We start from the raw sequence: 21579 nt of genomic DNA on the forward strand, positions 1-21579 counted from the left end.
TACCCGTAGAGGGGGCGTGTCCGACATCCCGACCCTGTCCTCCTTGAATCTGTTCAGCAGCAGCAGGAGGAGGGACCCCGTCGCCGTGGTGATGGAAAACAGACGCCGATTGGGCCTCCACGCCGGGTTCCACCCACATCCGCTTCGCCTGGTGAAGGTAGCTGTCTTCACACATCACATGATCAGGTCGAAGGCTGCACGTTGATCTGAATCACAAGAGTTTCCTGCAGGTCAACCACACCAGCGACGTTTGGGTCGTGGGCAGTGCCGAGCCCGAGAGTTACGACGGGATGGTGACCAATCAGACGGGGGTGGTGTTAGCAGCTCCAGGAGCCGACTGCATGCCCATCCTGTTTGCTGATCCTGTGTCAAAGGTCATCGGAGCCGCTCACTCAGGTGAATATTTCAGTGGTGTCTCTGATGTTCTGCCTGCGAGGGGCGCTGGAGAGGCACCTGATTGGTTTCTTGTTGTGTGGTCAGAAGTTGTCGTGACCAACACGTTAATTCTACACACAAACCGGCTGTATCGTCAGCGAACACTTCATAACCTGTTCCTGAAGAAAGGATTTGTTTTTATTTAACAATCATTTGTCTCAAGGCTATAATGTCATTAAAGCCTCGAGTTGTCTTTTTGAGTTTGCGGCACCCCCTAGAGGCAGAATATATTTATATTTGATTTCTCAAAGTTAGCTTAGCGTGCTAACAGCACAACTCAGCGTGTATAGTAGAGAAGAGATCATTTACATATGGGTAGTAAATTATTAACCAAAACATAAATGTGGCTGTTGCAGCGCCACCATGAGGTCAGTGTTGTCATTTTGGTGCTTTATGTCAGATGTTTTACTGGCCTGATTACAATATAAAAATAACTTATCACTAATATTATTATTATTATTATTATTATTGTGGGTGTGAAGAATTTTCTGCTCGTCATCCAGGTTGGAAAGGGACTCTGATGGGGGTTGCCATGGCAACAGTGAAGGCCATGGTGAAGGAGTTCGGTTGTCAGGTGAGCGACATCGTGGTGGCGGTGGGACCGTCGGTGGGGGGGTGTTGTTTCACCCTGGAGAGGCAGCAGGCGCTTGACTTCATCAGCATCCATCCTGAATGTGTCCCTGACCCGGGGCTGGACAGACCACACGTCAACATCCGCCTCGCCAACAGGTGTGTGAACTGAGTACGACACCGAGCGTCGGTGCGTTACGTCAGATTAGAGGTGGGTTAGGTGCGTTACGTCAGATTAGAGGTGCGTTAGGTGCGTTACGTCAGATTAGAGGTGCGTTAGGTGCGTTACGTCAGATTAGAGGTGGGTTAGGTGCGTTACGTCAGATTAGAGGTGGGTTAGGTGCGTTACGTCAGATTAGAGGTGCACTAGGTGCGTTAGGTGAGATTAGAGGTGGGTTGGATCAGATTAGAGGTGAGTTAGGTCAGATTAGAGGTGAGTTAGGTCAGATTAGAGGTGGGTTGGATCAGATTAGAGGTGCGTTACGTCAGATTAGAGGTGAGTTAGGTCAGATTAGAGGTGGGTTGGATCGTTAGATTAGAGGTGCGTTAGGTGCGTTACGTCAGATTAGAGGTGCACTAGGTGCGTTAGGTGAGATTAGAGGTGGGTTGGATCAGATTAGAGGTGAGTTAGGTCAGATTACTGCAGTGTTAGGTCAGATTAGAGGTGAATGTTGTGGGCTGTTCACTGAATTAAATCTTACTTCCTGCCTCAGACTCCTCCTCCAGGAAGGCGGAATCCTCCCTGAACACATCCATGACGACTCGGTGACGGACAGGCCCTGCGTCACACCCTGCACTTCCTGTCACCCTGAACTCTTCTTCTCCCACGTCAGGGACGGACTCAACTTCGGGACACAGGTGGGCTTCCTGTGGATCAGAGAGCCGGGGGAGTCGAACCCACAGGAGGGTCGTTCCTCACAGGCACTCGAGGACGGACTGAGTCCCCACACAAGTTAGTATTTAATCATACGTTGACTGGAGAAAATAAATATTTTGTTAAAATCATGTTTTCTATGTGAATAACGACTTGAAATCTGTTCTGTCCGTTGAACAATTTGTATTTTGTGTTCCACTGATTAAAATCATTAAGAAAATGTTTCTGTTAACGCTTCAGCTGAGTGGATCTTATTTAACAGAATAATTAAAATCAGCAGCTTTAATGACGAGCGGATGAGAACAAACGATGGTCGCTGTCACTTTAAATCCATTTCTAACGGAAACTGTTTGAACCTGTGAATAAATAATGAATCATAATAAATAAATGAATTCACAGGGTTCAGTTTTATAGGTGAAAACAAGAGAACTAGTGTTTCATTTAAAGGTTCAGTCTGTTGGATTCACTGACATCTAGTGGTGAAATTACATATTACAACCAACTGAATACACAGTAGAAGCTTCGGTGGCCTTGAAGTGAGATCAGCTGTTTTCAGACATTAAGTTAGGTTCAGTTTGAAGGATGTAGTGACGTCTTCAGGTGTCGTACATGTGATCGTAGACGAGAGGACCAAAATCTTCAGATATCTGACATCTAGTGGTGACTTTACATATTACAACCAATTGGACATGAGGACTCTCAAGATGTTTTAACACATGAACTCTGTAATAGAGTCTGGACATGTTGTGTAGTTAGTGTTTGTGAAGCAGCAGCAGCAGGTTGTCGGGTCCGACTCGTTCAAACAGGAACATGTGGGAACATCCAGGCGAGGGGCGGAGCCTGTAGAGCAGCAGGGGCGGAGCCTGTAGAGCAGCAGGGGCGGAGCCTGTAGAGCAGCAGGAGGCCGGACATGACGTATAAACTCTGCTGTGGAAAGATCAGTGTTGTTGTTTACAGCTCATCCACACCGGCGTCGGCCCTCATCACCAGAAGATCTGGAACCTCCTCGTGTTTCCAAGTGGACGTCTTCGTCTTCTACGTATGGCTCCTCTTCTTCATCCTGAGATGTTTGTGTTCTTCCAGTTTCACGTCCGTCACGTGTTAGAAACCTCATCAACACGTCCACTCGCTCTCTGGGAAGCTTCCGGACATTGTCCTGCTGTTTCCTCACATGGACTCACTCTGACATGTTACACACATTTTACCAGGAGGCTGCAGGAGAAGATCCAGAACATGTCCAGAGACACTGACTCAGACATTTGTTCTCACAGACAGAACCTGCAGAACATGTGAGGAACATGTGAGGAACACGTCAGGAACATGTGAGGAACATGTATGGACTTCAGTTTGTTTCTGAAAGCAGATATACAAATATTTTTATAAACAGACAAAAACTAATCTCTGGGTTACAGACTTCATTTATTTTTTGTTTTGTGATTTGTCTTAAAAAGCAGCCCTTTCCTAAAAAACCAACAGAATTAAGACCAGAGTTTCACTGAAGGAATCTCAGAACGGCTTAAATAAACATCTTGAGTTTTAATAAAACTTCTACCAAAGCTGAGTCTAAAATCTTCATCACATTGGAAACTTTCATGACAAAAGTATAAATAAAATCAGTTTCAGGTGAAATTCCTCTATAAATAAAAAACACGGGCCCAGGTGAATCTACTGCACACGACCGACACAGCTGCATGAATCATAAACTAAACATCAAACTAATGTTTTAAAATCCGTTTGATCGACGCTCGTCTTCACGTTACAGCAGATCTCAGGAATCTCACTGTTTTCATCCAATCACGTTAAGACCTGAACTTCAGCTTTAGTCATAACCAGTAAATAAAGATGAATGACACGACTCTTCTAAAGTCTGCATCGCCCCCTGGTGGCTGGCTACAGCACATTCCCAAAACCCTCCTCCTCCATGTTAGCAGATGGGACATGGACCAAACTGAAGAAAATCAAAGTAGACATTAAATAAATGTTTAAAGATGTTTCTGTCGTTTCAGGTCGTTCTTATCTCTCTGATGTTTGTTCAAGTTATTTGATGATATAAAAACAGGCTGAGACGTCATGATTGACAGCTGAGACTGACTCCTGATTGGTTGAGAGCATGTGTGGGCGGGACCTCAACACCACGGCTCCACAATCACTATACTGCACAGACTCTGACTGTAAATGACGCCATCACCACAAGATGGCAGCGTTTGTCTCTGAGATATTTTAGCTTCATTTTTACGTGAGGATGTGGAGACGCGTCGTCATCTTTGTTTACATCGAGGCGACTTCCCTCGGGCAGATCTTGTCACATTTTTCCACTTTACCTTTCAGTCACATCAGATTATTAAAACAAACATGATCTGGACAAACCTACATTGTACAAACATTAAATGACATAATTTTGGTTTGTTCTTTTTCAAAGTAAAATAAAATCTTAGACAGGACCTAAAGAAGCATCGCTGTTGTCTTTGTATGACGTTTAAAAGAATCACCGGCAGATGTCCGGTCTCCACCGAGCTGCCACAGATTGATCCCGTTTGTCTTTATTAGCAAAAGTAGAGACAGATTTAGTCTCATGTGACTCATCAGGAGGAGGCTGGGATCCTGTTGGGCCTCTTTCACCCCACCAGGCTCTAAAAGACATCAAAGTGCCGTATTTATATTTACAGTACGTGTTGTCTGGCTAAAAGATCATGTAAACTGAAAAAGAACGTTATCTCCTGCTGCCACCAGGGGTCACTAAACTCCTTATATTGTTCCATTTAGAAGAAGAAGAAGACAGTTCTTTCAGCTTCGAAGTCACTGAGAACACGTGTGACTGTTTCACACCTAAACTGCGGCGAATCCCTCGGTCCAAACGTTTCCACGTCCTCCTGGTTTGTGGTGACTGGAGACGGGACGCAGCCGTGTGATCTTCAGCGACTCCACGCTACGCGAAGCTTAAACTTCATTTATGAAGCACGATGACCTGGAGTTGAAGTTGAGGTTCTTGGAGTGAATTGTTCATTACTTCTGCTTTGGGACCAAAACTAAACGTCAGCACGTGTCGAGCAGAAGAAATGAACCTGAAGATAAACAGAACCGGAGCTTCAGCACAAAGACGTCTGACCGAGGGACGAACACACACTTCCTCTCGCTTCGGAGAAGAGGGAATGAAAGATGTCCAGAGGGAGGAATGATGGAGAAAAAGAAATGGATAAAGAATGAAAGGATGAGGGAACAGCTGCCTCAGTGTTAATCAGCTGCAGTGGCACAGCAGCAGTCCAGCCACTAGGGGGAGCAGGTTGAGCAGCAGGAGCCACAGTGTGATGGCCAGACCTGGAGAACTGGAGCACGGGTCTGAAACAACAACAGAACAAACTTCACTCTCCAGATTCAAGAAAAACTAGAAAAACTACGACATTCTCTTCATCTCTTCTCTCTTGTGTTCGTCCGATGACACGTCTCAGCTGCTTTGACTTAACACTAATTCAAAATGTGTTTTCTACCAGACTTCTTACGACAAAACTTTTCAATGTTTGTATCCTGGTAGTAAAATATGATTTAATAAAGACGTCACTCAAAGGCTGCTTGAGGAAACATTCAGGTGGCGTCAGGAGAGGAGAAGCCACACTGACCAATGGGGTTAGTCCTGGAGGTGTTGATGGGCGGGAGCTGGTGGGGGAGAGGACAGTCGGAGCAGAAGTCGGAGCAGGCGGGACAGACCAGGACGCCGTTGTAAACCCAGTCGTTGACTCGAACGCTGACGCTCAGCAGCTGAGCTTTACGGACGCAGAGGAAGGATCGATCCTGAACGAACACCGTCAGGCCCTGAGCCGAGCACCACACACACACACACACACACACACACACACACACACACACACACACACACACACACACACACACACACACACACACACACACACACACACACACACAAACATTTGTGTGTGCAGATGTTTTGTTGATTTTTGATGACTCCACCTCCTAAAGACATTAGAGACGAATCTTTCTTCCCTGTGCTCGTTTGTCTCCACCAACCAGTGCAGTTTCATTCACTGACATTTCACCACTGACATCTAATCAGTCCCAGCGAACATCTGTATTAAATGTGAAGAAACTCCCTCATGGTGTTCTTAAGATATCGTGTCAACAAGAATAAGACGGACAACCTGAAAGAAAACCTGGTGTCACCAGCGTGTGATTGACATTTAGCTATTTTCAGCACCTTGTAGCATCCGGAGCCCCAGTCAGGATACGTCATCTTCCTCGTGCACTGCTCCATGACGAACGCTGACTTCTGGTACAGACACACAGAGTCCGGACCGTACTGCTCCGCTCCGTAGTTCCTCCACCAGTCTGAAAACACACTGTGGTGAGTGGGTTCCATCTCCTGAGAGAAGAACTGACTGAGAGTCAGCTTCAACTGAACCAGCTCCAGTTGAAGAGTGAAGCTGAACTGAGATCAGTTCAAAAGACTCTGAAGTTATTAAAAACCAGAGTTTATCTCCAATATTCAGCAGGAAACTTTGAAACATGAAGAAATCTAAGTTTGGTGGATTTGTTACAGCAGCAGCTTGAATTAAACTCAGCCCCCCCCACTGCTGCAGTGTCTCCCTGATAAAGCTTTGAAGTCGGTACCTGGCTGGTTCTCCGACACTCGGCAGTACGAGTTCCTCTGATATTCTCCACTCAGGTGCCAACTGAACTCCTGACTGAACGGACAGAAGTCAGCGATCTCCACCGCCCCCCCGAAGAACGACAGCTGATCGGGAGCCACGTCAGGGATCTGCTCAAAATACTGTACACACACACTGTGTTTTACCACTGTACTACTGTCTGTCATCAAGCTGTGTGTGTGTGTGTGTGTGTGTGTGTGTGTGTGTGTGTACCTGGTAGTCCAGCGGCAGCTCCTGTGTGTACCTCTGCAGGTTACACACGGCCACAGCGAGCTGGTCTTGTCTGCAGGTGAGCTGCAGAGGAGAAGCTCGGACCGTGTCACAGAACGGAGTCACAACGTGACGTCTGCAGCCACAAAGACAAACATCAAACCTATGAATCGTGTTTTTATTACATGTTTGGATTCATAATGCACAGCTGGGATTTCAGTGTGAGATGCACTGGTCGTCAGCAGACTCAGAGTTAAAGGACTGGAGTGTGTTTGATGCTGTGAAAACTTGTCCTGTCGTCACCTTTGTCTCTGTCTGTCCATCCAGAACTTGCAGCTCTTCATGACAAAGTCACAGCCGAGGCCGCGGCCCCAGTCCAGCCTCTGAGCCAGGCTGTAGTTGGCCCGGTACCAGCCGCTGTCCTCCATGATGGCCAGCGTCAGCCGAGAAAACACACGGTTCTGGGTGTGGGAGCCCGTCATGGCCTCATTCTGAGAGAGAGCAAGAAGATGGTGAAGACAAAAGGAGAAAGAGTTGAATTGATGTAGACCACAGACGAGGCGTTCACCTCCAGGAGCCTCTTCTCCCAGTGGTTCAGCTCAGTCCCTGTTCCACCCTGGTTCTCCAGCTCCATCCCCTCCAGGATGGGACAGTTGAAATGTCTCCTCGCCTCCGCCTGCAGCCACAGAGACAGACTCACATCAGCTGGAAACACAACTGAACCCGAGCGTCAGTGGAAACAAGTCACACAATGTGATTCTCACCACAACACGGGGAGTGACCAGGACGTGGACCTGGTGTCGCACCATCACTCCTCCTCTGATGTCCCACAGTCTGCTCACCCTCCTGATCACCGCCTCACTCCACTGGTACAGGCCCAGGCTGAGTCCAACACACACACACAGACACACACACACACACAGACACACACAGACACACACAGACACACACACACACACACACACAGACACACACACACACACACACAGGTTTGAAGTTAGCAGCAGCTGTAGGACGACTCTCAACAGGACGAGACACGGACTCGTGTCCTCACCTCTCGTTGAAGGCCGGCAGGCCGCTGGCGAAGCGCGGAGTCAGAGGTTTCCCCTCGTCGTCGTGGTAGAAGGCGAACAGACCGGCTGAGAACCCCTGGTGGACAGAGGAGGAAGTTCAGTGGCTCTGTTTACATCCTCAGACGCTTACAACACACAGGTACTCAGGTACTTTTCACATTACTCCACTGCATATATGTGTATTTTCTATTCTACTCTATATGTGCATGGTTTTTATATACATATATAAAAAAAAGACAACAATAACATGAGGGGAACTGATCACCTGATAAAATCAGAGCCGGCAGGTAACATCAGCATTTTGACCATTATTTGGGAATAAGCACTTTTAATGCGAGTATATTTAAAAGGCAGGTGCTTACTTTAACTCAAGTACAAAGGTTAATGTGGTAGTATTTTACTATAGTACTTCATCAACCACTGTCAACTAGTGACGGAGGTAAGAGCTCAGGTTGTTTACTCAAGTAAAACTATTTCACATGAATGTTCACTTATTCTTATTACCCAGCTGCTTGTGTCTATTAGTCATTAAAAACATCTTATTAACAGGGTTAGTCAGCGTTAAGAAACAAACGTGTTAACATCTGGTTCTTCACTTACAGACATCACATAAGATTTAAAAGAAAAGTGCGGCTGCACTGACCAGAGCGTGAATGATCTCGTGTTTGACGGTGGAGAGCATCCCCTCGAACTCCTGAGGCTGAGACGAGATCATGGCAGGACACAGGTTGGCGTAGCCTGCTATAGGCCTGACACACACACACACACACACACACACACACACACACACACACACACACACTTAGAAACATCCTCAAACAAAAACTGGAACAAAAGTTTGAGTCGAGGAAACCCCCCCCTCACCTGTCCAGCTCCGCCTCCAGCTGGCAGTAGGCAGCGTAGGCCACGATGTTCTCCTGTCCGCAGCGCTCTGTGGTGATGCCGCTGACGTACAGCACGAAGTCAGACCCCTCCACTCCGGGGCCGTCTGGGGGTCCTGAGGGGCCACAGGACTTCCCAGACTCACTGCACACTTTACATTGCTAAGAGGGAATAAACAAAGGTCAGAAACTTGATGAGCTCCTGTCACTGTTCTTTCACCATTCTACTCTGCCTTCACCTCCTTCTGTCTATCTCACCAGCTGCCTCTTCTCCTCCTCCCCTCTTCACCATATCTACGCAGTAACGGAACAGTATCAAGGATAATGACAGAACAATTGCTGAAATTAGAATTAGCATCAAAGCTCCTCAGCACAGACTCACGGAGCTGCTAGCATGTCTGCAATCTCTTAGCTTACATCCACACGACTACGTTTTAGTTTGAAAACTTGTCACTGCTGCTTCGTTTACGCCTGGCGTCCACACTACTCCGGTTTTAGAGACACTGTTTTAATCTGGACGAACAGAAACTGAGACTTTTGTAAACGTCTCGTTATCACATTATGCATCATCTGACCTGCAGGTGGTGCTGTGGCACGAGGACGGGGCCGCACCGGGTGACGTCTGCACAGGCGTCCTGGCAGTAGCGATGAGGGTCATCTCTCTTCCTCAGGTACTGGTTGGTGGCACATTGTCTTGAGACGACACAGAGAAATCACACGTTAAATCAGAACATCCACCTACTCACTTGAAGCACTGGAGCTACATCCCATAATCAAACACACAGTTTTCAGTGGAACGAGTCTGGTTACACTGATGCTCGTTTGCACCACGTTGTACGAAATCGCTCGGACATGCTACTGAAGCACAGCACTGTCCCTGTGATTGGTTCTTACGTGTGTGAAGTGTAGTTAGAGACCTCGTACCTGCTGAGCAGCACAGGCCCCGCCCTGTGCCTCACACTGAACGCCCTCTGCAGGAAGTCGATGGCCTGAGGAAACAGCTTATCCTGAGGACACACACACACACACACACACACATCACACACGTGATGTCAACGTGCACTAACACAGTATCTGTCTGACATCACCACAAGTGAACAGTATTTCTTTTAACCTCCATTGCTACTTCTACTGTTAATATTACTGTTCATATTCCTGTTACTGAAAAACCAAATCTGACGGGTTAAATCTGCAATAACTTCAAAGTTCTGTTCGACTAGAAGCCAAAAGCTCAAAGGGACAGAATTTATCAACACGTGTGACGAAGGAAAAGGTTTGAGAAGCTATAACCACCAAGATGTCAGGTGTCGCTCACCTTCACCAGTCTCCTCTTGTCTGCAGGAAGCCTGTGGACAGAAAGAGGACATGAGCTGGAGACAGAAAACATCACACTGGGGTCAAAGAGGAAATGCAAACTCCCAGGCTGAAGCATGTTTAATGGGGGTTGCAGATCGGTGAATGTCCAACATGTGGCTCTGGTGTCGTGTCTACTTTAGTGTAGCTTCAGCGGAGCTGCTGCAGGACTCACTGGTCAACGCTGTAGTCGTAGATGATCTTTATCTTCAGCTGAAGGTCGTCAGGAGAGCTTCTCTTGGTCAAGCGCTCCGGCTTCAGGTAAACATGGTGGACGACCTGGAGACAACACAGAGAACAGGTCACACACAGACTGCAGGGATTCTGAGAGATAATGACTTCTGTATATTACAATATTTCAATCGTAGAATGTTCAACAATACAATCTGTACAGTGATGGTAATATAAATATACACTTTAAACACAGAAACATCAGTGATCACTGTACAGTTTGTTAAGTTAGAGGTTTTCAATCAGAAACTTCATACAGAACAAATGTGTTTACAAAGTTTATTTTGAAAGGATCTCCCCGGAAGTGTTCTCTCCGTTGTTGCTAGGGAAACCGGGGCTGAAGATGGCCCTTAAAGAGACAGCATCTTCCTGTTAGCATGTTAGCCTGAATGCTAACTGTACAGGAACAGTCGTTAAAGCTCCGTTCGACAGAACCAGGCTCGGTTCTGTCACTTTCACTGAAACACGAACATCTCCCCCGGTGTCACTTCGCCGGAGCAGCGGCGGCTCCACGCAGAACCCCGAGCCGCGGCTAGCGGAGCTGGGGTGGAGCTAAGCTAGCGGAGCGGGGCTCACCTCGTCGGCAGCGGGGACTCGGTGTCTGCAGGTCCCGGAGCAGCTCACGGTCACAGCCAGCAGGGAGAGGACGAGGGCCCGGCCGAGCTCCATCCTCCGTCCGGCCCGAGGAGCGCGGCTCGGCCGCCCGCAGTCAACAGAGCCTCCGCCGGTCCGGTCCCCTCCGAACTCGAGCCTTTCATCGCTCGATGAGTGAATCAGGACATTCTCCCCCCCCCCGCAAACAGCGTCTCAACCCGGGACAAGAGAGGCAGCAGCGGCCGTGTGGAGGGTCCGGTACCAGGGGAAGTGTCCGGTAACAGCGGCTCCGGTCCCGGAGGATGTTTCTGAATCAGCTGAGAGCACCGGCACCGAAGATCGTCTCTCACCCAGATCTCTCACTCTCACAGCGTAGAGCGAGGAGGCGGACCACTCCAAAGATCGTCTGTGAACAGGATGAGTCACTCAGAGAAGCAGAGTGGTTAGGGACGTGCAGTGAGTGCGTTCTGCCACTGGGGGGCGTCCTCTCTCTGACCTCCTCCATGTTAGCAGATGGATCATGGACCAAACTAAAAACTCACAGTTCATTTAACAGTCTATGATTCACACACAGTTGTTTCGGGGCAGAATTGTTTAAATGTCGTTGCTTTGATAAGTTATTAGTAACATTCACTTTTGTGTATGGATTTCATTTACTATAAAAAAATCTGGAAACAGTGTAGTGAACATGATCCAAACCACATCCACACACTTCTTCTTCTTTCTTCTGTTTATTGGGGGGGAACCAACGTCCAGGTGCATTACTGCCACCTACTGCCCCCTTCTGTTTCTGGAGCCTGAGTCTTGTTCGTCCGTCTTCAGGCTGGTTTGTGGACGTGTGTGTTCCCACGCTCTGACCCTCACACACTGTAACTGATTAAAGTGATGTGAGGAGGTCAGACTGTGATTGGCTGTGCAGGGTCCAGTCTCAATGAAGACTGAGCCCCTCTGAGGTCGAAGTGACTCATGAAAGGCGTCTCTCAGTTTGTCTGATTAACTTAAATCTTCCTCTTCATGCTTCATGCTGGGGTCAGTGTAGATGAAGTATTTGAAGGCAGCTTTAGGAATAATAAACACAATATCTCTGATTGTGCGACTTCGACAGTTGGTCCTTCCATCGTAATTACTGGAACCTTTGTTGTGGAGAAAATGAGTCATGTCATATAGAACACCCCCGCACCCACCCCCACCCCGAGCATATTACAAAGTACTGGTAACCACGAGAACTTATGTCCAATTTCAAACCAGTTTAAAGACATTGTTGTTAAGCTTTGGTGGTTTTCAGTTTCTCTTTCATTTGTTTCCTCTCTGAAGCTGCAAGAAGAAGTTTGTGGAAGGGAACAGTACGTTGTCTGGATCACAATAATAAACTGAGAATAACGTACAGAAAGAGAGTTTCCTCATCACGTCAGCAACATTAGTGTTGAATTATTCCTTTGAAAGTTATATACAAGAAATATTAAGTATTTATTCATGTTTTCGTCCGATGTTTGTCTCGTTAATTCAAACAATCTGAACTGTTGCTTTGCAGTGAAAACACTTTGTTGGATTGTTTGGACTTTTGGACCAATCACAGGAAGTAGAGACAGAATTAAACAATAGAAGAAGAAGACGAAGAGGAAGCAGCTGCAGTCTTCACCTCCGACGATATAATGTTTGAACCTAAACAAGTGGACTTGTCACTAAATCCTTCACACTGAACATGTGACTTAACGTTGTAATTTTATTTTTATCACAAACAAACATTAAGATTCTGTGTTTTCCATCCAACAGAGTTTTGTGTCTCTCAGTCGTCGGAGCCGCTCATTGTGGGAACTGTTGGATCTCTATTATTTTGAAGGTGTTGACCTTATTATGTAAAGAGCCTTGAGATCAGAAGGGCATTGCTTTTCCATTTTTATATCACAGAAACAAAAGCATTGGATATAACTCTGTGTCATCTTTGTGACTGAAAATAACACCAACTGTGGAGCAGGTTGTTAACCAGACACAAGAGTCCTCCGCAGGGCCGGAGGTGGGACACATGTTATGATGATGATCACAGTCACAGAATTATACCATCACACACACGGAGACCAGCTCCGATAAAATGACACACTTTCACACAACAGAAGAGTCTGAGTGTCTCTGCCAGCAGATTGTACACGAGGCCTGTTCCCATCAGCACTCACACCACAGAAGCACTGGGAACCAGGGAATCATGGGAAACCTCTGTGTCGTCTGTCTGTGGCTGAGGAACCTGGAGGGAGGACGGGGAGGAGGAGTGGATCTGATCGTCTTCTGGCGTCTCTGAGTTCTTTTGTCTGTCTCCGTCCTTGTCTCTGACTGCTTCTGGTATCAGTTCCTCGTCCTCCTGCAGGGCGTTGAAGCGCTCCACCACACAGTCAGCCGTCAGTCGGGCCTCCGGGTCGTGATCCCAGCACTCAGTGATGGTGGAGCAGAAGACGTTCATCCCCTAGAGGACAGAGGACCAGAGTGAGACAGCAACATGTCAACCAAGTCGTCTGCAAACGTGTGTGTGTTTGCAATGAGAGCATCTGTTTTTGTGTCTGTGTCTGACCTGGTGCTGCGTCCAGGCCGACGGGATGTCGGGTCGTCCTCGGTCCCTCAGCACCAGGTCCCTCATGCTGTCCACACACGGCTGCTCACAAACCTTGGAGCCAAACGCCGGCTCGTAGCTCTCCACCTCTGCACCAGTACAACACACACACAGACACACACAGACACACACACACACACACACACACACACACACACACACACACACACACACACACACAGTGAAGCACGATGACTACAGCTCAATAAATTAAGACGTTTCCATATAAAATGGTCTGTTGATGTTAATGTTAAAACAGGGAAATATTGAATGAAGCCGTCTTTATAGAAAATGCTCAATAAAGATGAACAACAAGTCTCTTCTTCTTCCCACAGGATTATGTAGGTTGTTCCTACATAATTTGATATCCTGGGAAATACAAGCTTGACCTCCCAAACTAGCTCCTGCTCTAATCGCACAGATTTGTATTTTCAAACAAAACACTAAAGAGTCAGAAAATATTGCCACAACAGAAAAGCTCTTACCTCCGATGGCGTGGCAGCGGGAGGTCATCTCCCAGAGGACCAGCGCCATGGAGTAAACATCCATCTGTTTAAAGGCCTCCAGGTCCTCCAGGTTCACCCTGGACTCCAGCACCTCAGGAGCCATGTAACGAGCTGTCCCCACCTGGAAGGGACGACACAGGGACGTCCAATCAAAGACAAGCAGGACATCGAACACAAGTTCTGCTTCATGAGCAACAACCAAACCGAAACATCTTACCTGTCCACTGTTGGCGTAGTCGTCTACAGTGAGAGCGAGGTCCAATCGTAACGCCAGACCAAAGTCACACAGAGCGCACTCCGTCCTGCTCTTCATCACAATGTTGCTGCTCTTCAGGTCCCGGTGGGCGACCGGCACCTGCAGCATCACAGGCAACAGGTTCATGTGAAACTGCAGGTGGGACAGTTCTCCTCTCATCTCATCTCCTCTCCTCTCATCTCATCTCATCTCATCTCATCTCCTCTCCTCTCCTCTCCTCTCCTCTCCTCTCCTCTCATCTCATCTCATCTCATCTCATCTCATCTCCTCTCCTCTCCTCTCCTCTCATCTCCTCTCATCTCCTCTCCTCTCATCTCATCTCCTCTCATCTCCTCTCCTCTCCTCTCCTCTCATCTACTTTGAAAACATTCCCCTGAGGCTAACTGTGTAGTGATGTGTGTTTTATGATAAAGCTCATTTCTAGAGATTGTACTTTTACCTTTGGAATCCCGCTGGGTGTCGTGTCACTGTGGAGATGAGCTAACCCTTTAGCAACGCTCCCGGCCATGGCAACAAGCTCCTCCCAGCTCAGGATGTTTTCTGTGATGAAGTCCTGAAGGTTCCCGAGGCTGTGATAGGCCAAAACCAGCCAGTACTGTCTGAGCGTGGGACCGGGCAGACCCCTCTCTTCAGCTGCCAGGAATCGAACCACGTTGCCATGCTCCAGTTTGGGGTCTGTGAAGATGCAGCACTCGTTTCTCCATGAGACGTACTCTATGGCTGGGAACACCTTCACTGCCACTGTTTCATAACTGTTGACCCCCCCCCTCACACCCTGCAGCAGACGGGCCCTCCACACTTCTGCAAAGCGGCCCTTCCCCACCAGGACCTCCAGTTTGATCGGCAGCGGTTCAGACAGTCGGCCATGCCAATCTGTGAGGGCACTGATGATGTCACTGTCAAAAGATCCCACTTTGCCGTTGGAATGATCCCTTTCACACCCGGGACCCGTCAGGCCTCCTGCACCACCCGCCCGAGCCCCTCCGCCCCCACACGGCAGGTCCAGAGCCTGATAGAACTCCGGGGTGCGCTTGGTGCTCCAGTCGGGGCGTGCAGGAGGGCCGGGTTTGTCAGGGCGGTGTGTGCGGTAGAAGTAGAAGGCAGCAGTGGCCACTATGGCCACAAGGACCGGAGGAACCAGACTCACCACCACCACCGGGATCACGTCTTTACTCTGCAGCTTAAAGAAACCTGCAGCACCACAGACAGAAGACATTATACATCCATCCATCATCCATCATCCATCCATCATCCATCATCCATCATCCATCCATCATCCATCATCCATCATCCATCATCCATCCATCATCCATCATCCATCATCCATCATCCATCATCCATCATCCATCATCCATCATCCATCCATCATCCATCATCCATCCATCATCCATCATCCATCATCCATCCATCATCCATCATCCATCCATCATCCATCATCCATCATCCATCATCCATCCATCATCCATCATCCATCATCCATCATCCATCCATCATCCATCATCCATCATCCATCATCCATCATCCATCATCCATCATCCATCATCCATCATCCATCCATCATCCATCCATGATCCATCCCTCCCCCCCTCACCATTGGCTCCCTTGTTGAAGATCAGTTTGTCGTTACACTCGTGTTCCCCCTGACAACCACAGACCATCATGGCTCCGTCGTCAGTCGGCTGTGGGACCATGTGACATTCTCTTGAGGTGAAGTTCAGCAGCAGGGCGGGGTCCACGCCCTCTAGTGGCAGACTAGGATGGTGACACATGGTGTTCACTGTCATTGTGTCGTTGCTCTTCCTCCTGAACAGGTGAAAATCAAACTTTAATGTGGAGACGTTTCATTTTATTCCTTTAATGCACCCGAGGAGAAAACATGACAGCTGATCTGAGAACGACCTCAACAACGTAACGAACCAGATTCTCTACTCAGCTGCGTCTAATTACAAGTTAGCAGCTGAATCTAGATCTGCCTCTCACTGAGCTCCCAACGTTCTTCTCTGGTGTTGGATGGATCCTTCATGTACACTTCATCGCCACCTACTGGCCTGAGAGTCTGTAGTGGTTTGTGGGTTCTCATGAAACTCAAACACTTTGTTAGCGCTCGTGTTTACAGCCAACGAACTCTGACCTGAATGAACCAGTGTCCTTCCGTCACTTCTCTCTTATCACTGGTTTCCAGCAGAGCACTGGGAGGGGGCTGACGTGCACAGGAAATGAGAGGGTGCGGTGAGTGTGCGGTGGAGGGGCGTGTCCTGACCTAACGCTGTTATCCAAACAAAAGACTCAAGTTTCCACTCCTGAAGAAAGTTCTGGGTCAGTGAGGGTCGTCACACGTTCTCTTCTCCTGCAGCTTCTATTTATTACTTTGTCCTAAATTCAAACAGACTTTAAATGTTGTTATTTATTTTGGAATTATTAAAGGGTTTACTTATTGATTGTGGAAAATTGTAAATATTAAAAATAATTTATTACGATTTCTGTAAAACTCGTGTTCTAACTTCTCAGGCTTAGAAGAACATTAAAATGAAAGAAAAGAAAAGAAAAGAAAAAAATGTAAAAGAAATTAAATGAAATAGAATAAAATAAAGCCGTCTCTGTGTCTGGAAACACTGAACATGGTTTGAATCAGTTATGGAGCTCCTGCTCTGACTAGAAGGAGGAAAAGGTTCGAGTCCTCTCACCATATAGCGATGCAGATTTCTTCGATGGCGGTGCAGAAGGACGACAGGCTGCAGTTACTGATGCAGACGCTGTCCTTGCACACGGGACTGGACGCCTCGCACCACTTACACAGGTTGAAGCTCAGGTGGCTGACGGACTGGACGCCAGCAGGGAGACCTGAGGTGGGGACAAAGAGACATGAAACGAGATCCAAACAACAGCAGGAGGTTCAAGTTACAAGTTGATTCAGACCATGCTGATGAAAGTAGAGATCATTTGTTTTGATTCAGGAGGATCAATAATCAGAAATATAATTTAACCTTCATCATGACGTTTAAACCTGTTCATTAATCAGCTGAAACTAAGAATCTTAGTTAAAGAGTCTTTATGTCGCCATCAGGAGGCCGACGTGTTTCTCCAGATGACACCAAGTCCTACACATGAACATCTCATGGAAGTGGCCACAGAGATTCCTGTTAAACACTTCATTCAAATATTAGCAGAGAAATAATGAGTGAGACTCTCGGGCTGGAACTCCCTCTGCTCAGCGACAGGAAATGGGCGTGTCCCTCCGAAGCACGGCTCTGAAAACACACAACTCAACACTCCTCTTTGTTTTTCTGTTGTTGTGCACTTTAGTATTTGTGTTTATCTACTTTATGCTGTGTGTCTATGTTGTGTGCTTTTTTCTGTAGAGTACACTCACACTCACACAGACACACAGACACACACACACACACACACACACACACACACACACACACACACACACACACACACACACACAGAGTAGAAGTTGATCCAGATGTTTCTTCCAAACAGAGCTGGAGACAAAGGAGGAAGAAAAACTTAAAGAGCTGGAGGAGTGTGTGTGTGTGTGTGTGTGTGTGTGTGTGTGTGTGTGTGTGTGTGTGTGTGTTTGTGAGGGCAATTTTGGTTCAATACCATCATTGTGAGGACATTGTGTCTGGTCCTCACTTCTTCAATGGACTATTTGAGGGTTGAGACTTGTTTTTTGGGTTAGAATCAGGTTTAGGTTCGAGTTGGGGGAATGTATATGTCAACGAGTGTCCTCACTAAGATAGAAGTACAAACATGTGTGTGTGTGTGTGTGTGTGTGTGTGTGTGTGTGTGTGTGTGTGTGTCTCCAGGAATAAATTGAAGCCAGAAGTGAGCTGCTCTCTGAGCCAAGTTAGTATCCAACACTCCACCCTCAAAGGCTCATGGGAAATCTCAGCACGACGAGCTGCTGGGAGGAGGAGGCCCTCCCTATTGCAACCACACACACACACACACACACACACACACACACACACACACACACACACACACACACACACACACACACCAGATGATTTAAGATCAGCACATATTTGCATCACGTCTGAAGTGTGAGTTTTCTTTTGCTGTGTGTAAACGTTGCGTCTCCACTGTCATGTCAGAGCATTAAGATGGTTAGCTTAGCATAAAGACTGGAAACAGGTGGAAACTGCTAGCCTAGTTTTGATGAGGTGAAAATTGAACCTGTTTGATTGGTAACGTAAAAACACGACGACCACAGTCGAAACTGTTTTCAGATGACATGTTACATGTTACATGTCAATGTTCCTCACATGTTCCTCAGATGTTCCTCACATGTTCCTGACGTGTTCCTCACATGTTCCTCACATGTTCTGCAGGTTCTGTCTGTGAGAACAAATGTCTGAGTCAGTGTCTCTGGACATTTTCTGGATCTTCTCCTGCAGCCTCCTAGTAAAATGTGTGTAACATGTCAGAGTGAGTCCATGTGAGGAGACAGCAGGACAATTGTGAAGCTTCCCAGTGAGCGAGTGGACGTGTTGATGAGGTTTCTAACACGTGACGGACGTGAAACTGGAAGAACACAAACATCTCAGGATGAAGAAGAGGAGCCGTACACGTAGAAGACGAAGACGTCAACTTGGAAACACGAGGAGGTTCCAGATCTTTTGGTGATGAGGGCCGACGCCGGTGTGGATGAGCTGTAAACAACAACACTGATCTTTCCACAGCAGAGTTTATACGTCATGTCCGGCCTCCTGCTGCTCTACAGGCTCCGCCCCTGCTGCTCTACAGGCTCCGCCCCTCGCCTGGATGTTCCCACATGTTCCTGTTTGAACGAGTCGGGACCCGACAACCTGCTGCTGCTGAGATTTAAAAATCACTTATTGACTTAAATGACAAACAGTCCTGAGAAGTCAGCACGTATTAAGAACTGATGCTTTTTATATATGGAACCACATCCTCAGCTGTGTTGATGAATAGAGTGTGTGTCTGTCTGTGTGCGTGTGTGTGTGTGTGTGAGGCCACGTCACATCACTGTCCTCACTTGCACAAATGAAAGTCTCACACATAAACACACTCTTTCAGTGCCAGTCTCTGTCCTCTCCAACATCTCAAGACAACGCCAAGACGCCTGTGTGTGTGTCTGTGTGTGTGTCTGTGTGTTTGTGTGTGTAGCTATTCACAAAGACGTCTCAGATGCACTCGCTCTTTGTTGGATGTGAGATAATCTTCTTTTCTCTCTCTCTCAGTTCATGAACAACAGGAGGTCAAAGCAGCTGATTAATATTCGTCCACAGCAACAACAACTTCATCAGAACCTAAAAATACTACGTTGGTCTCCATGAAGTTCATCGAGTCCGTGGTGGGACACATCTCATCTCATGAAGTTTGGACACAGACAAAGTTCTGAGTAGAGTCCACTGGGCTCCATCATTCTGAAGAGTTCACATATTATCTTGACCTGAGCTTATGATCATAATAATAATAATAATAATAGTAATAATAATAATAGTAATAATAATAATAATAATAATAATAGTAACAATCATAATAATCATAATACTGGCATAAACATGAACGATTGAACTGACTCTACTTCCTGATCACACACACACACACTGATCATTGATGCTTAAATACTGAAATATTTAATTTGGTGGGCAGCACTTAAATGTTCTGGTTCTGTTTCTACTCAGAAACAAACAAACAAAACAAACAAACAAAATAGTAATTCTTGTATCACAGTATTATTACTTGTATCGCAGTATTGTTACTTGTATCACTGTATTATTGCTTGTATCACAGTATTATTACTTGTATCACAGTATTATTACTTGTATCGCAGTATTGTTACTTGTTCTGTAGCATTACTTGTATCACAGTAGTATTACTTGTATCTCAGTAGTATTACTTGTATCACAGTAGTATTACTTGTATCACAGTAGTATTACTTGTATCACAGTAGTATTACTTGTATCTCAGTAGTATTACTTGTATCTCAGTAGCATTACCTGTATTAAAGTATTGTTACTTGTTCTGTATTATTACTTGTATCACAGTAGTATTACTTGTATCACAGTAGTATTACCTGTATTAAAGTATTGTTACTTGTTCTGTATTATTACTTGTATCTCAGTAGTATTACTTGTATCTCAGTAGTATTACTTGTATCACAGTAGTATTACTTGTATCACAGTAGTATTACCTGTATTACAGTATTGTTACTTGTTCTTTAACATTACTTGTATCTCAGTAGTATTACTTGTATCTCAGTAGTATTACTTGTATCACAGTAGTATTACTTGTATCACAGTAGTATTACAGTATTGTTACTTGTCCTGTAACATTACTTGTATCTCAGTAGTATTACTTGTATCGCAGTAGTATTACAGTATTGTTACTTGTCCTGTAACATTACTTGTATCTCAGTAGTATTACTTGTATCGCAGTAGTATTACAGTATTGTTACTTGTCCTGTAACATTACTTGTATCTCAGTAGTATTACTTGTATCTCAGTAGTATTACTTGTATCGCAGTAGTATTACTTGTATCGCAGTACACTTACTGACTGTTGTAGTAAAATAGAGGATCTAAATACCGGATCTCTCCCCCGCTCCATCCCGCCTCCCCTCGGCCCCGGCCCCTCCGAACAGCTCCGGGGAGCAGAGAGAGAAAAAGCCCGGAGATCGGGTCGCACTCACGGGCGGTCATGAGGACGAGGATCCCGGTCCACAACGTCCGGCACCGAGCCATCATCAGCGGGCAGAGCGAGCCGGAGAAGGACGCTGGGTCTCGGTCAGTCCGTGAGTCGGTGAGTCGGTCGGTCCGGAGCTCAGAGGGTCCAGATGTTTTTCATCCAGATGTGGTTTAGCACCGCCCACCGCCACTTTAACAGGCGTTAGATTTCAAAACAGGAGGAAAACTCTCATTTCATTAAAGGTTCGATTCCGAAGGAACATTTGAAACTTTAGATTCTGACAAACTTCTTTTCTTTTCTTTAAACATTCACAGAAGAATGAAAACAAACTTTTAAATAAATGTGAATGAGTCTAATGAACCAAGAATCACCAATCAGAGGCTTCTGTCTATTTCCCATTCTTATGACGTCACTGTGACCTCTAACCTCTGCAACCCAATCATTTCACCTTTGAGTCAAAATGAGACACAGACATGTGAGGTCACAGTGACCTTTGACCTTTGCTGCGTTAATCGAAGGTTTCTCTTAAAGCTGAGGTGTGAACATCTGGAACAGCTGCTCAGGGTACATCCTCTCGTTAGCTCCGCCCCCTTTCCTCCCTCTAACAGGCTTATTCCAGCTCATTAGTCTGGTTAGAATGAAACCACACACACACACACACACACACACACACA

General features: G+C 46.6%; 4 protein-coding genes across 9 annotated transcripts in view; 2 read left to right on the forward strand and 2 right to left on the reverse strand.

Annotated features, from left to right (window-relative positions):
* Nucleotides 1-2116, forward strand: part of lacc1 (laccase (multicopper oxidoreductase) domain containing 1) — a 2932-nt gene extending 816 nt beyond the window's left edge. The window contains exons 2-5 of the mRNA XM_035173750.2: nt 1-157; nt 231-396; nt 939-1164; nt 1719-2116. The exon at nt 1-157 is cut by the window's left edge and continues 22 nt beyond it. Of these exons, the coding sequence (XP_035029641.2) occupies nt 1-157; nt 231-396; nt 939-1164; nt 1719-1962 (793 nt within the window). The 3' untranslated portion in view covers nt 1963-2116. The remainder of the gene's footprint in view (nt 158-230; nt 397-938; nt 1165-1718) is intronic.
* The window catches only part of LOC118120114 (abl interactor 2-like), an 882953-nt gene that overhangs the window by 777754 nt on the left and 83620 nt on the right, over nt 1-21579 (forward strand). The window lies entirely within an intron of this gene.
* Nucleotides 3880-11334, reverse strand: lmln (leishmanolysin-like (metallopeptidase M8 family)). The gene is made up of 16 exons (XM_047342552.1): nt 10862-11334; nt 10230-10333; nt 10017-10047; nt 9626-9708; nt 9277-9394; nt 8685-8863; nt 8464-8569; nt 7802-7896; nt 7512-7629; nt 7316-7423; nt 7051-7238; nt 6751-6883; nt 6500-6659; nt 6087-6217; nt 5494-5704; nt 3880-5215 (listed from the first exon to the last, which is right to left on the reverse strand). Exons 1-16 carry the CDS (start codon nt 10952-10954, stop codon nt 5115-5117), a joined length of 1959 nt encoding a protein of 652 aa, XP_047198508.1. The 5' UTR covers nt 10955-11334; the 3' UTR covers nt 3880-5114.
* On the reverse strand, nt 12583-21094 carry tgfbr2l (transforming growth factor beta receptor-like). The gene is made up of 8 exons (XM_035174437.1): nt 20910-21094; nt 16925-17081; nt 15832-16043; nt 14680-15431; nt 14202-14339; nt 13964-14105; nt 13440-13567; nt 12583-13334 (listed from the first exon to the last, which is right to left on the reverse strand). The coding sequence occupies exons 1-8, from the start codon at nt 20962-20964 to the stop codon at nt 13047-13049; spliced, it is 1872 nt and encodes a 623-aa protein (XP_035030328.1). The 5' UTR covers nt 20965-21094; the 3' UTR covers nt 12583-13046.

This window comes from Hippoglossus stenolepis, chromosome 13 (assembly GCF_022539355.2).
Source record: "Hippoglossus stenolepis isolate QCI-W04-F060 chromosome 13, HSTE1.2, whole genome shotgun sequence".
Classification (NCBI taxonomy): Eukaryota; Metazoa; Chordata; class Actinopteri; order Pleuronectiformes; family Pleuronectidae; genus Hippoglossus; species Hippoglossus stenolepis.

Bases quoted from the DNA above. Each gene is read 5' to 3' on its own strand.
- lmln (XM_047342552.1), bottom strand. From the start codon at position 10,954: ATGGAGCTCGGCCGGGCCCTCGTCCTCTCCCTGCTGGCTGTGACCGTG. The intron at 7,424-7,511 runs GTGAGAATCACA...CTGTGGCTGCAG, and splicing joins TGGTCACTCCCCGTGTTGTG to GCGGAGGCGAGGAGACATTT. The intron at 5,216-5,493 runs GTCAGTGTGGCT...TTGTTGTTTCAG, and splicing joins CTCCAGGACTAACCCCATTG to ACCCGTGCTCCAGTTCTCCA.
- tgfbr2l (XM_035174437.1), bottom strand. From the start codon at position 20,964: ATGATGGCTCGGTGCCGGACGTTGTGGACCGGGATCCTCGTCCTCATG. The intron at 14,106-14,201 runs GTAAGATGTTTC...CGTCCCTTCCAG, and splicing joins ACTACGCCAACAGTGGACAG to GTGGGGACAGCTCGTTACAT. The intron at 13,335-13,439 runs GTCAGACACAGA...TCTGTCCTCTAG, and splicing joins CGGCCTGGACGCAGCACCAG to GGGATGAACGTCTTCTGCTC.